This window comes from Microtus oregoni, unplaced genomic scaffold (assembly GCF_018167655.1).
Source record: "Microtus oregoni isolate MIOR12 unplaced genomic scaffold, Mior012 000014F_ref0000157, whole genome shotgun sequence".
In the NCBI taxonomy this organism is placed as follows: Eukaryota; Metazoa; Chordata; class Mammalia; order Rodentia; family Cricetidae; genus Microtus; species Microtus oregoni.
Genome location: NW_024543073.1, coordinates 50,023,070 through 50,038,130, shown reverse-complemented (window position 1 = coordinate 50,038,130; position 15,061 = coordinate 50,023,070). Strand labels below are relative to the sequence as shown.

Sequence of the window (15,061 nt, the reverse complement as noted above, 5' to 3'; positions counted from 1 at the left end):
TGCGGGGACCACACTGTTCCTTCCCTCCCTTGAGCAGTGCAGACCAAGGCTGTTTAGGTGACCCAAAACTTTTATTTCACTGACAGGTCCACAGGCAGGTGGGTGACCCCTAGAGGGCCACCTCGGGGCCCACCTCTCCTTCTCCGTGGCCTTGGGCTATCCGTTCTGCCTTCTCTTCCCTCCGCTTCTTCCTGTGGAGCAGTCGCCGCTCACGTTCAAACTCCTTCATCCGCTTCACATAGCTGTGGGCAGAACAGACAGGGTCTCAGTGCCATAGGTCCTGGCCTGACTCTATCCCCAGCCACCAGGAAACCCTTGCTAGGATGAGGCTCCCCAGTAAATTCTGGCTTGGTCCCCTCCCAGATGACTCCAGCCTCTTCCCTGTGTCCATGTGTGGGTGCCTGTGGTGGGGGTGCAGGGCAGGCTCACTCCAGGTGCTCGCAGTAGTCCCAGTCATGCTGCTCATGCTTGCACGCCAGGAAGTTGGGAAAGCTGTCCCGCTTGCACTTTAACAGCCGGATGAGGTAGTGGGCACAGTAGTCACGCTGCTGCAGGGTCAGCTGGGCATCATTCATCTCCTGTTGCGTGGCCACCATCACTGTGGGAGGAGGGAGGCTCTCAGCACCAGAGCCAGCCCCCAGCTCCACCAATCCCCGGGGTGTACACAGCACAAATGAGCCACACCAGGGTGTCTCTCACTGGTTTAGAACCCATTTGAATTATGGCCATGCCTCGACAGAAGGAAGGGGCACTGTTCCTTTGGGTTTTGTGAGAACTGGTGCGGAGTTCTCAACACATCCTTTCCTCTAGCGACACACTGCTGTCTGCCAAAAAGTCCCAATGGAGGTGGAGCTCAGCACTCACCTTCCAGCCCCTGCTTCCCCACTACAGAGATGCCAGTTCCAGCATGGAAGCTGCTAGGCTGGCAGCTAAGCCAACATGAAGTGTCTCAGGAACGGATCATTAGTGGTGCCGGTGCAACCAGCCTAGTAGTATAGTAGAGGTTCATCACTAAGATCTAGGATGATGAACTGTCGTGCATGGTCTCATGGCAACACAAACATCACCATGTACGTGGCGTACACTGAGTGCTCCGGTTACTCTGGGCTGGGATGTCCCATCCCTGGGTTAGGAACATGCCATACCCCAGCCTGTACCCACTGTGCCCCACAATCCCACTTCTTTGTCACCCAGCAGACGGTAGGCCGACCTCTCCACCCGTGCTTTGGTCCCAGCCCCCTTTCGTTGCGTTAAACCACGCTCCCACGGCATTAAACCATGCTCCCACAGAAGGCCTGGAGGCTCAAGGCTCACCTCAGCTATGCAGGAGATCACACGTTTATGACCTGCCTAGGCTACAGAGTGTGTTCAAGGCCAGTGCGGGCAACCGAGGAGTTGGACCCTCATGTGAAACAATATATAAAAGTTGGCTGGAAAAATGGCTCAGTGGCTCTTGTTGAGAACTGGGATTTTGTTCCTAAAACCCATGTTAGGTAGCTCAGACACTGCCTTTAACTCCAGCTCTAGGGGATCTAAAACCCTCTCTGGCCTTGTTTGGCCCCTGAACTCTTATGGCCAAATCTCTACACAGACATATAATCAAAATAAAATAAAACGAAGTCAGTGGTCGTGTGCTTGCCTAGTGTGCATGAGGTCTTGGGGCATCCACCACTCACAAACCACTGCTGTCCTTCCACGGTGCTGTCGTCTCCTGCTCTGCTTCCAGATCCCATCCCCTTTCTCACGTGGATTCGGGTCCTTGTGACAACCAGGTGCCCACATGGGACCCAGGGCTGGCCTCAGGGAAGGCTTTCCCAGCCTTCTTTGTTGCACTCTGTCCCAGTTTGGGTTTCCAAACCCTTCTCTACAGCCATCACGGGGTCTGACCCACACCTCCGTTGTTACTCTAGTTGGCTGATGAAGCCAGGTTGGTCGCTGCATGCTATACCTCTGTACTAGGGCCTGGGGCTAACTTCACGGGCAGGCAAGCTCTTGCTGGAGGTTAGCAACCCAAGCTCCTGTCTCATGTCCAGTTCAAAATAGGCCACAGGCTGGCAGCAAGGCTTCAGCACACTGCGCCTGCTAAGGAGCATAGCTGGGAGCCAGGCAGGTAGATGGTATCCGTCTTCAGAGGGAGACAAAGTAGGCAGAATACACTCATTACCTGGCAGCCTTATTGACCAGGGATCAATATGACCAAAAACCAGGGGTAGGGGATACTTGAAAGGGGGGCCAGAAGGTGAGGGGTGAGCCAGGTTGAAAGGTCCAAAGCCTTGAGGCAATAGGACTGGTATCAGGGCTTCCCCACCTCCTGGGCTAGGCCCTGAGCCCAAGGAAGGTGGCACTGTCCTTTACAGTGACTGGGAAAGTGAGGACGGGAGGTCTGAAAAGAGGGCAGAGCTCTGAGAATGCATGCCAGTCATTAAGGGCAGAGGGAAGGGGGCATGCTGGTAATCTCAGCACCCAGGAGACTGAGGGAAGAGGATTTTAAGTTTGAGGCTGGCTAGCCTGTGCTTTATAGCAAGAACCTGTTTCTAAAGCAAATTCAGGCTGGGCCTGTTGGCTTTTCCCTGTGATCTCAACACTCAAGAGGCTGAGAGGGGGGATTTAGAGTTTGTGACCAGTCTGTGCTACACAATGAAACCCTGTCTTAAAAATTAAGGCAGCACGGAGGGTGGTGGTGGTTCCGGGAGAGAGAAGGTGGAGAGCGACTTGAGGAAGACACTCGGAATGCTCACTCCCGGCCAACACATTTGTGCATACAACTAACAAAGCACTAACACATCAATTAAAAAAAGCCAGCAATGTCGTTCCTGATTTCAAGGTTAAGGCTTCCCTTGCAGGGCGCTGCACACAAGGCAGTTGCAGGCAGTTTCAAGCTGTCTCCAGGACAGGACAAACAGGCCTTGGCTTCCAGGCACGCGATAGCGAACTGAGGAAGAATCAGAGTCCAGGGAGATAGACGGAGGTGGTCAATGTACAACTGAGGAATGCCGGTGGGGCTTAGTGATTGGGCTGGGGGGCTTTGAGAGAAGCCCTTCAGTAAGGGAGAAGCTGGCGAGGCCGAGGCCAGAATGGGATTTGACACCTGGTTCTGAGACAGTGCTGCTGTTCTGCTGCTGTCATCTACTACCATGTCTGGTCCGGCAGAATGAGTGATTGACACGCTGACAGGAGACTGATTCCAAAGTAGGGTCCTGCAGAAGGGGTTCACCTGAAATGGGGGCTCTGCCAGGCCAGGGACAGATCATTTGGAATGACAGGTGAGGAGGAGTTGGAAGACACACGGAAGTGGAGACGGGAAGCTGTTCCTGCTTTCCAACAGGGGCATGCCTAAGATGGAGGAAGAGTCATGGAAGTAATCAGAAGGCTAGCGTCACTGAGCACACTGGGCCTGTGATCTCAGTGCTCCAGAGGCCGAAGGGAAAGGGCTCTGAGTTAGACCAGTCTGACTCCACAACAAGAAGGGGGTCCAAGGAGGACGCAACCTGGATACGGGGGCCACAGGACTGACTGCCTGAGTTTTACCAGGGTTTTCTGGTTTAGCCAAGCCAGAGAGGCAGGGAATGCTGGTTATTTTCAAAGCCGATCATGGGTAAAGCAGGGTGTCAGGTAGATAAGTGGGCTGCAGGCTCAGTTGGGGCTGAAGGACTCCCCAGAGTCAGGACCCTGGAGTGAGGACACCACCTCCCAGTACACATCCTTAGGCTCCATCCCCTGGAGGGTTCCCTGAGCAGTCACAACCTGTGCATGTGTAGGTCAGAAGACAGGGTTAGGTGTTTTCCTCACAGAACCTCGAGCTCACTTACTGGCTAGACTGACTGGCCAGAGAGGCCCGGCTCTGCCTTTACCTCCTCTGCACTGGGAGCACTGGTGCAGCTCCACCAGCCTCTCACACGTGCGGCAGCTTTCTCCTACAGAAAACCTCTTTTGTAGCCGGGCGATGGTGGCGCACGCCTTTAATCCCAGCACTCGGGAGGCAGAGGCAGGCGGATCTCTGTGAGTTCGAGCCCAGCCTGGTCTACAGAGCTAGTTCCAGGACAGGCTCCAAAGCCACAGAGAAACCCTGTCTCGAAAAACCAAAAAAAAAAAAAAAAGAAAACCTCCTTTTGTTTGTTTGGTTTTTGTTTCAAGTCAGGGATTCTCTGTGTAGCCCTGGCTGTCCTAGAATTTGCTTGGAGACCAGATTGGCCTGGAACTCACAGAGATTCACCTGCCTCTGCCTCCCAAGTGCTGCAATGAAAGGTGTGCACCACCAAGCCAGGGAGGAGAGATTTATTGAACTGGACATAAATGACAGCTTCAGGAAGCCCTGAAACTGACCTGATTCACTAGGCCATTCCTTCCTCAAGCTTCTCTAGGCTGTAAAGACTGCCCAGAGACCAGCTCAGATCAACCAAGCTCCCTGGAGGAAGGAGATTAAACAACCTGTCATTATTTCTGGGGTAGGTTTTTGGTGATGGCGGCTGTCTATCACTTCTGCTCCGGTAACTGCAGTATAGGTCACTGATTCACCAAGTTGGACTTCACTGCTATCTTTACCTTGGTTCCCTACCTGGGCTGAGAAGACGTCTGTTCACGTTTCCACAGGGGATTCGAACTCAAGTCCTCATGCTTGCATGGCAAGCACTTTGTTGACTGAGTCATCTCCTAGCCTACACCACAAACCTTTTGGCAAAGCAAATTTGTACCTTTCCTTCGCTTAAAAGTGAGGGCTCTGTCCGTCCGTGGAACCAGCTTCATCAATTCCATACACATGTCTCTTTTGGCCTTTGCTTCCACTGCCTGTCACGAAGCCTGCTTCCACACCTCAGGTTTTGCTTCCCACATCTGCTTGCCCAGTGGGCTCCCCGGAGACAGTGCCAGTATTTTTCTGCTACCATGGAGCATCCCAGGTGCCAAAATGGGACTTTGCCCAGAACTGTCACTCTGTAAGTCTGCGATTTCCCCACACAGGAAGAACAAGAGCCGTGTACGTACACAGAAGGCCCTGGGTTCCATTCCCAGCGCCATCACACGGACAAGACAGATGCACCGCATGACCGCCCCACCTCCGACCTTATTCATATGAGTGACACCTGTATGGAGACGCATCTCTGTATGCATCACCTGTATGGAGAACACGTCCCTGGGCTCCGCGTCCCTAGGCTTCTTCCCAGGACGAAGAGCACCGGGGCAGTCTCGTTTTCCCGCTCTCGGCTGTCCCTTCCCAACCCTTTGCTCCAGCCAAGCCCGTACAGCCTCCACATTGGAGGAGTTCAGGCGCTCTCCAGACCCGACCCTCCGCAGACAGGCAGCACCTAGTTCCGCGGGGTCTGCGGCCGCGCCTGCGCTCTGAGCTCACCGCGCTCCTTGCGGTCCGGGAAGCCGTAGTCCGGCGAGAAGCTGGGCATCTGCAGGGGATCAGGCTCCACCGAGGCGTCCCAAAGATAGCGCCGGGCCAGGTGCGCCCCCATAGCTGCTCTGTCTCACCCTCCTTTGGCAGCCGGGGTCACCTCGCTCGCACCTGGAAGCACTGCTCCTATCAGTGCCACAGCTTCCGGGTCATCTAGCCCGCCGTGGGGATCACGGAGATGAGCGGGAGGGAAGTCTTTCTGGCCTGCTGGCACCCTCTGGCGGTCTGGAGGGGACAGGGCCGGTGTGGCGGCCGCTAGTTGACTAGACTGGTTGTCCAGGGAGCTCCAGGGGTGGCCTGTCTATGCTTTCTCTGCCCAGTTTATGTGGATGCTGAAGACACTCTGGTCTGCATGCTTGCATGGCAGGCATTTTATAGACGGAACCATCTCTTAAGCTCATTCATTTTTTTTTTTTTCTGTTTTTCGAGACAGGGTTTCTCTGTGGCTTTGGAGCCTGTCCTGGAACTAGCTCTGTAGACCAGGCTGGTCTCGAACTCACAGAGATCCGCCTACCTCTGCCTCCCGAGTGCTGGGATTAAAGGCGTGTGCCACCATCGCCCGGCTTCATTCATTTTTTAAATTAAAAAAATTTTTTTTGGTGTTGGGATAGATCCCAAAGCCTAGCGCATGGTAGACAAATGCTCTAGCATTGAAGCACACCTCCGCTTCTAACCCCCAACCTCCAAACACTTCTTACAGGGGTGTCGGTGTGCCTGTATGTGTGTAGGTGTGCATCTGGAGGTCAGAGGTCAACTCTGGGTATCATTACTCTGGCGCTGCCCATCTTGTCTGAGACAGTGTCTCACGCTGGCTCTGAACTCTCCAAGTAGGCTAGGTTGGCTGGCCAGCAGGCCCGAGGGATTTAACTATCTGCCTGTCTGTGGTTCTGGATGGCAAGCATGTGCCGCCACACCAAAATCTTTCTAAAGTGGGGTTTGGGGACTAAATTAAATTTTTTTTTAACAAAAACTTCACTTTACAGTTCAACCACAGTTCTCCCTCCCACCCTTCCTCTTGCTTCCCCTTGTCTATGCCCCCTCCCAAGCCCACCTTGTATCCACTCCCCCCAAAGGGTAAGGGCCCCCATGGGATTCAACAAAGCCTGGTCCATTAAGTTGAGGGAGGACCAAGCCTCTCCCCACTGCACTGAGGCTGAGCATGGTATCCCACCCTAGGGAATGGACTCCAACAAGCTAGCTCAGGCACCAGGGATAGATCCTGGTCCTCCTTCCAGGGGCCCCTCAGATAGACCAAGCTACACAACTGTCTCTCACACGCAGAGGCCCTAGTTTGGTCCCATGGAGACTCGACAGCTCTTGGTCTAGATAGAGCTCATGAGTCCCCATGAGCTTGGTTCAGGTGTCTCTGTAGATTTCCCCTTCATGATTTTGACCTCCTTTGCTCATATATTCCCTCCTCCCTTTCTTTTACTGGATGCCGTGTTTGTCTTTCTGAGTCTGGGTTACCTCACTCAGGTTGTTTTTTCCTAGTTCCATGCATTTTCCTGCAAATTTTAAGATGTCATTTTTTTCTACAGCTGAGTAATACTCTGTTGCATAAATGTACCACACTTTCTCTCTTTTTTAAAAAATATTTATTTATTTATTTTTTTAAAAATATTTCTTTATTTATTATGTATACAATACTCTGTTTGTGTGTATGCCTGCAGGCCAGAAGAGGGCAGCAGACCCCATTACAGATGGTTGTGAGCCACCATGTGGTTGCTGGGAATTGAACTCAGGACCTTTGGAAGAGGAGGCAATGCTCTTAACCTCTGAGCCATCTCTCCAGCCCCTAAAAAATATTTATTTATTTATTTATTATGTATACAATATTCTGTCTGTGTGTATGACCGCAGGCCAGAAGAGGGCACCAGACCCCATTATAGATGGTTTTGAGCCACCATGTGGTTGCTGGGAATTGAACTCAGGACCTTTGGAAGAGCAGGCAATGCTCTTAACCTCTGAGCCATCTCTCCAGCCCTGTACCACACTTTCTTTATTCATTCTTTTGTTGAGGGGCATCTATGTTGTTTTCAGGTTCTGGCTATTACAAATAATGCTGCTATGAACACTGTTGAGCAAGTGTCCTTGTAGTATTAATGTTCATCCTTTGGGTATATGCCCAAGAGTGGTATTGCTGGGTCTTGAGGTAGATTGATTCCCAATTTTCTGAGAAACCGCCATACTGATTACCAAAGTGGTTGTACAAGTTTGCATTCCCACCAGCAATGGAGGAGTGTTCCCTTTACTCCACATCTCTCCAACATAAGTTCTCCTCAGTATTTTTGATCTTAGCCATTCTGATAGGTGACCCCCAAATTTTTCCCAGGAACTCCCACAGCTGATAAAAACAACTTTAGTAAAGTGACAGGATACAAGATTAACTAAAAAAAAAAATCAGTTCCCCTCCTATATGCAAATGATGAACAGGATTAGAAAGAAGTCAGAGACACATTATTGTTTACAATAGCCACAAATATAAAATATCTTTGGGGTAACTCCAACCAAACAAATGAAAGACCTGTGTGACAAGAACTTTAGTCTTTAAAGAAAAAAGTTGAAAAGCTATCAGAAAATGGAAAGCTCTCCCATGCTCTTGGATAGGTAGGATCGACATAGTAAAAATGGCTATCTTATCAAAAGCAATCTACACATTCAATTCAATCCCCATCAAAATCCCAACACAATTCTTCACAGATCTTGAGAGAACAATACTCAACTTCATATGGAAAAACAAAAAGCCCAGAATAGGTAAAACAGTCCTATACAATAAAGGAACTTCTGGAGACATCACCATCTCTGACTTCAAACTCTATTGTAGAGCTATGACAATAAAAAGTTTGGTATTGGCACTGATTGCTCTTCTAGAGGACCCAGGTTCAATTCCAAGCACCCACATGGGAGATCAAAACTGTCTGCAATTACAATATCAGATACACATACAGGCAAAATAGCAATTCAATAAAATAAAAACAATTTAAAAAATAGATCCATATTTTGCCATGCACAAAACTAAAGTCCAAAGGGGATCAAAGGCCTCAATATAAATCCAGTTATATTGAACCTGATAGAAGAGAAGGTGGAAGGTAGCCTTGAATGCATTGGCATAGAAGACCACTTCCTAAATATAACACCAATAGCACAGATACTGAGAGTAGCAATTAATAAATGGGACCTGAAACTGAGAAACTTCTGTAAGGCAAAGGATACAGTCAACAAGACAAAACGTCAGTCTACAGAATGGGAAAAGATCTTCACCAACCCCACATCTGACAGAGGGTGGATCTCCAAAATATATAAAGAACTCAAGAAACTAGACATCAAAATACAAAATAATCCAATTAAAAAAATGGTCTATGGAGTTGAACAGAGAATTCTCAATAGAAGAATCTCAAATGACCAAGAGACATTTAAGGAACTGCTCAACATCCTTAATCATCAGGGAAATGTGAATCAAAACAATCTGAGATACTATTTACACCTGTCAGAATGGCTAAGAATAAGTCTTGAGAGACAGTGAGAAGAGGACTAGGATTAGTGTGCTGGTTATAGGTTCTCTTCTAAGATCTATGACTTCACTAGCCCTGGGTAGTTGCCTAGGCTTCCAGTACCAGGGTTGTTTTTCCCCCTGAGTGAGTCTTTTTTTTGTTGTTGTTTTTTTCGAGACAGGGTTTCTCTGTAGCTTTGGTGCCTATCCCGGAACTAGCTCTTGTAGACCAGGCTGGCCTCGAACTCCCCGAGATCCGCCTGCCTCTGCCTTCCGAGTGCTGGGATTAAAGGCGTGCGCCACCACCGCCTGGCCCCTGAGTGAGTCTTAAGTCCAATTAGAGAACTATTTTTTTTGATTTCGAGACAGGGTTTTTCCGTAGCTTTTGGTTCCTGTACTGGAACTAGCTCTTCTAGACTAGGCTGGCCTCAAACTCACAGAGATCCGCCTGCCTCTGCCTCCCGAGTGCTAGGATTAAAGGCGTGCGCCACCACCGCCGGGCTAGAGAACTATTTATTACTGCCAAGGCCTATGTGCCACTACTGTTCCCTGAAGGTTGACATGCCATGTTGGTATTTGTTTACCTCCTTTGGGGCTGTCATGTTGCTTCCTGGTATCATTAAACGCAGTCCTCAGGGAGGAGGCTTTTGGGTCAGTTCCAGCTAAGGGGCCCCTGAGGCCTGTGTCTGAAGTGCATGGGGTTTTTAGCAATAGGGACGTCCATCTCAGGGGCAACAGCAATAGCCTGTAGTGTTGGCAGTCTTTTGGACATTCTTGACCAATAACTCAAGAGAGGGTTTCTTATTCTTAGTGTTGGGGATTTTGTTAGGTGGTCTTTGGCTTTTGGAGGAAGATTTTCCGGCACAGATGAAAAATTTTTACTATATATGTATAAATTAAACTATATATGTAGATTTGCAGTCACATGCGCATTACAGTGTTTTTAAAGGTTACCAGTTAATAGTGTGATTCCTCGCGATGGTCTTAGATTTTATCCTTATTGTTATTTTGCCCTCTTCCTTCTTCTGGATTTATCGTTCTCCCCCATCCTAGCACAGTTTTTGTTTCCCATTTTACCCATAGATCACTTGTGCTCTGCTATTGCCCTCTTTGTTGATGACCCTCCAACCCACCCACCCTGGAAACGGTTTGTACTCACTCTCCTTGTACACGTGTTTGCTGAAGACTATGTATGTATGCACATCTGAAGATTTGGCGCTAGGAGCTTCTGGAGAGGAAAAACATACGGTGTTTACCTTTCTGGGCCTGGGTTGCCTCACTCAGTTCGATCTTTTCTAGTTCCATCTATTTATTTGTTCTTTATAGCTAATAGTATTCCAGAGTGAATAAGTAGCGGAGTGTCGATATTCATTCACTGTGAGGTTCCTGACTGTTGAAAAGAGAGTATGGATATGCCTGAGCAAGTGTCTGTGGAGCAGGATGTTGAATGTCTTGGGCATATTCCAAGAAGTAGTATGGTTGGGTCATATGGTAGATTTATGTATAGCTTTTGATAATTCTCCACACTGATTTCGAGAGTGATGGATCAGGGTACAATCCCACGTACAATGAATGAGGGTTTCCTTTCCACCCACCCCGTCCAGCATTTGTTGGCAGTTGGCATTCTGAATGGGGCAATATGAAATGTCAACATAGTTTTGATTTGCATTTTGCTAATTTCTAGGGAAAATGAACCTGACTTTGACATATTTCTCAGTCTTTTTTTCTTCTTTTGAGACCTCTTTGTTCAGGTTACAAGGCCCATTTATTTATTTCATTTTTGAGACTATTCTATAATTGCATTCTTCCCTTCCATTTTCTCCTTCCAAAACACTTTTATAACATGTCCTTGCTGTCTCCTAAATCCATGGCCTCTTTTTTTATTAATTATACTTACATGCATGTATGTATATGTACATACATGTATCAAAATACAAACAACAGTCTGTAAAATGCATTTTGTATGTATGTTTTTAGGCTTGATGATTATGGTATTGGATAATTAAATGGTGTGCTCTCCTTGGGGGAGGATTATTTCTTCTACTCGGAATTCCTTAGTTGCTTATATTTCTTTGTATAGGATATGGGTCACCAGGGCTTTCTTCCATCTGCTTTAGCATGCCTCCTGTCCTTGTTCAGCTCATGGTTAGACAGTCATGTTGATGAGATTTTATGGGTGTAGCTCCTGACATCATTGGGAGACACAGTTTCACAGCAAACTTCCTGATCATCTGGCTTTTTGCCCCCTCTTCTGCCATGTTCTTTGAGCCTTAGATGTGGGAGTGTTTTGTAGCTATATCCATTGGGACTGGGCTCCACAACGCTGCATTTTGTTTGATTGTGGTTTTCTGTAGTGGTCTCTGTTGCAGAGAAGTTTCCTTGATAGGGAGTGAGGAGTCCACTTGTCTGAGTAAAAAGATAACTGTTTAGATTGTTGTTAGGATTGCTGCTTTAATACAGTGTCAGTTGTAGGTTCTCTCCTGAGACCCATGGCCTCACTAGCCGTGGGTAGTTGGCTAAGTTTCCAGTACCAGGTATGGTTTCCCTTCTTTGAGTGGATTTTTTTGTTATTTATTTATTTATTTATTTATTTATTTATTTTTGGTTTTCAGGGTTTCTCTGAATTACAGCCCTGGCTGTCCTGTAACTCACTTTTGTAGACCAGGTTGGCTTTGAACTCACAGAGATCTGACTGCCTCTGCCTCTTAAGTGCTAGAATTAAAGTCATGTTCCGCCACCACTCACCTGAGCAGATCTTAAATCCAATTAGAGAGCTTTTTTTGAGTTCTTTCTATATTCTGGATATTTTCTGTCAGATGTATAACTGGCAAAGATTCTCGAACATTCTCTGTTTTCTCTTTGCCTGGTTGGTTGTGTCTTTAGTTGTTTTATGAACTCACACTAGTCAGTTGTTGGCCTAAATTCATAGGCAAGTTCAATCTTATTCAGAAAGTCCTTGACTCATTTCATGTAGGCACTGCCTATGTTTAATTCCATCAGTTTCAGTGTTTCAGTTTAATTTTTAGGACTTTGATATATTTATAGTTAGTTTTTGGGCAAGTCGATAGATATGGGACTAATTTTATTCTTCTGAACGTGAATTTACAATTTTCCCAGCACCATTTGTTCAAAGATGATTCCTTTTCTCTACCTTATGTTTTTGGTGTCTTCATCAAATATGAGATGGCTGAAGTTCAGATTCAGGTCTTTGATGTTGTTCTGTTGGTCTGCAGGTCAGTTTGTGCCACCATGCTGCTTTTATTGCTGTGTCTCTATGACACATCTTAAGATCTGGACTCGTAACACCCCCCAGTGTTGTTGTTTTGTCATGATTGTTTTGGCTATTGGGAGTAATTTTTGGTTCTATATGAAATTTAGGATATATTTTTGTAGACAGAATTTTCTGTCCTTTTCAGTTCCGTAGCTGTTCAGTTCCAACAAAACACACAGAGGCTTATATTAATTATAAACTGATTGGTCTATTATCTCAAGCTTATTATTAACTAGCTTTTACAACTTAAATTAACCCATAATTCTTATCTATGTTTAGCCACATGGCTTGATGTTTTACTCAGTGAGGCATTCTCATCTTGCTTCCTCTGCATCTGGCTGGTGACGATGGACTGAGCCTTTCTTCTTCTCCTCAGAATTCTCCTAGTCTGGTTGTCTGCCTATACTTCCTGCCTGGTTACTGGCCAATTAGTGTTTTATTAAACCAATGCAAGTGACAAATCTTTATAGGTTCATAGGTTTATATCCCACAGCATATTTTATTCTATGTTTATGAAGAATGAGGTGGCTATTTGATTGGGATTGTACTGAGCCTGTAAATTGCTTTTGGTAAGATAGTCATTTTAATAATATTAATTCTATCAGTACATGAACATGGGATATCTTTACATTTTTTAAAGTTCTATTTATTAATTATGTATACAGTGTTCTGCCTGTGTGCATACCTGCACCCCAGAAGAGGGCACCAGATCTCATTACAGATGGTTGTGAGCCACCATGTGGTTGCTGGGAATTGAACTCAGGACCTCTGGTAGAACAGTCAGTGTTCTTAACTGCTGAGCCATCTCTCCAGCCCTAAATTTTTTTTCTAGTGTCTTTCCCAATATTTTTCTTCAGAGGTTTAAAGTTTTCTTTTAGAGATCATTCACTGCTTAGGTTTATTTGTATATATTTTATTTTCTGTCAGGATATTGTTAATGGAACATGTTCATGATTTCCTTCTCTGCATGTGTGTTGTTGACATATAGAAAAGCTAGTGATTTGTGCAAGTCAATTCTGTATCCTGCCTCAGTGCTGAATTGAAAAAAATATTTATAGAAACTTTCTGGTAGAATTTTTGGAATCTTTAATATGTAGTATCATGCCATCTGCAAATAATAACAGTTATACTTTTTCCCTTTTGGTATCCCTTTAATTTCCTTCTCTTGCCCCATTGCTCAAATTTGTACTTCAGGCACAATATTGAATTTCATTTTCAATTTTAGATTGCCTTTGACATTTCCATCAGTATCATGTTTTTTTTCTATTCTTTTTTTAATTTTTTTTTGTTGAAAAAATATTTCTGCCTCTTCCCAGCCTCCCATTTCCCTCCCCCTCCCCCCACTCCTCTCCCCCTCCCTCTCCAGTCCAAAGAGCAGTCAGGGTTCCCTGCCCTGTGGAAAGTCCAAGGTCCTCCCCTCTCCATCCAGGTCTAGGAAGGTGAACATCTAAACTGGCTAGGCTCCCACAAAGCCAGAACATGAAGTAAGAACAAAACCCCATGCCATTGTCTTTGGCTTCTCATCAGCCCTCATTGTCCGCCATGTTCAGAGAGTCCGGTTTTATCCCATGCTTTTTCAGTCACAGTCCAGCTGGCCTTGGTGAGCTCCCAATAGATCAGCCCCACTGTCTCAGTGGGTGGGTGCACCTCTCGTGGTCCTGACTTCCATGCTCATGTTCTCCCTCCTTCTGCTCCTCATTGGGATTTTGGGAGGTTAGTCCGATGCTCCAGTGTGGGTCTCTGTCTCTATCTCCATCCATTGCTAGATGAAGGTTCTATGGTGATATGCAAGATATTCATCAGTATGACTATAGGATAGGGTCATTTCAGGTTCCCTATCCTCAGCTGCCCAAGGAACTAACTGGGGACATTGCCCTGGGCACCTGGGAGCCACTCTAGGTTCAAGTCTCTTACCAACCCTAAGGTGGTTCCCTTAATTAAGTTATGTGATTCCCTGCTCCTCTATCCAACCTTGTTTTATCCCCAATCATCCCATTTCCCCAAGTTCCCCACATCCTCCCCTGTTACGGGAGGTCCTCCCACTCCTCCAGCCTATCACCGCTGAGATACCAGCCCATTGGGGCGTGGTCTCTCTCCCTTTAAAAAAGCGGCCACTTCCCTCTCCTCTCTCTCTTCACTTCCTGCTCCGCCGGCGACTAGACTCCCTTCCTGGTTGCGCAGAGGGCTGACGGTGATCTGTAAGTTTTTTCCCCTTTAAATAAATACCACCCTATTAATCATAATTCCAAACTGGTGTGGCATTGTTTATGACTTACGCCTTCAGTTGGCACCCAACGTTTGGATTTAGAACCTCTCCTTTTCCTGCTCGGCTGCCGGCCGCGAGTTCGGCTTGGCGGGAGCCCTCCCTTCCTCAGCCGCCGGCCTTGGCCTCCCCACGTGGATTTAAACTCCACAGGCCCGCGTAGTCTCTGTCGTGTGGTTTGCTCTTTTCTGAGTCGTTTTTAAATCTCCCTTGCAAGCACAGCTCTTAAGTGGCATGAACCAGAGCACGCGGTTGCTGAAAGCTGCAATCTCTCAGGGTGACTCTGTCACGTGGAGGCATAAGCGGCTTCCAGGTTGCTCTTCTTTACCCCTGGATTCTGGGTTTCTGGTTCCGTCTCTGGAATTGATTTAGTTACATTTACTTTGTTGAGCAACTTACATTTTCCAGTTTTTAACAAATACTAGGCGGGCTCTGAAACAGGACTCTGTTTTCGTCGCGACTTGGCAACAGCGCCACCTGCTGGATAATAGGTAATATGGCAGTTTTCGTTTCCAACGCAAATTTTACTGTTCTGGTTGCCAATACAATGGGTTATATCATGCAAGGTTTATATGACTATGGGGATAACTTAATTTACTGGTTACTAGGCTTCAGTATTCTTTTGAATATTCTATCATTTAG

The 15,061-nt window shown here is 46.9% G+C and overlaps 1 protein-coding gene across 1 annotated transcript; it reads right to left on the bottom strand.

The window, feature by feature from the left end:
* Positions 1 to 52: 52 nt before the first annotated feature.
* Positions 53 to 5,534, bottom strand: Ndufb7 (NADH:ubiquinone oxidoreductase subunit B7). The gene is made up of 3 exons (XM_041663668.1): positions 5,345 to 5,534; positions 430 to 598; positions 53 to 242 (listed from the first exon to the last, which is right to left on the bottom strand). The coding sequence occupies exons 1-3, from the start codon at positions 5,454 to 5,456 to the stop codon at positions 110 to 112; spliced, it is 414 nt and encodes a 137-aa protein (XP_041519602.1). The 5' UTR covers positions 5,457 to 5,534; the 3' UTR covers positions 53 to 109.
* Between the last annotated feature and the right edge of the window lie 9,527 nt (positions 5,535 to 15,061).

Coding starts and splice junctions, on each gene's coding strand:
- Ndufb7 (XM_041663668.1), bottom strand. CDS start 5,456: ATGGGGGCGCACCTGGCCCGGCGCTATCTTTGGGACGCCTCGGTGGAG. Junction 599..5,344: donor CCCGGACCGCAAGGAGCGCG/GTGAGCTCAGAG, acceptor CTCCTCCCACAG/TGATGGTGGCCACGCAACAG. Junction 243..429: donor GACTACTGCGAGCACCTGGA/GTGAGCCTGCCC, acceptor TTCTGCCCACAG/CTATGTGAAGCGGATGAAGG.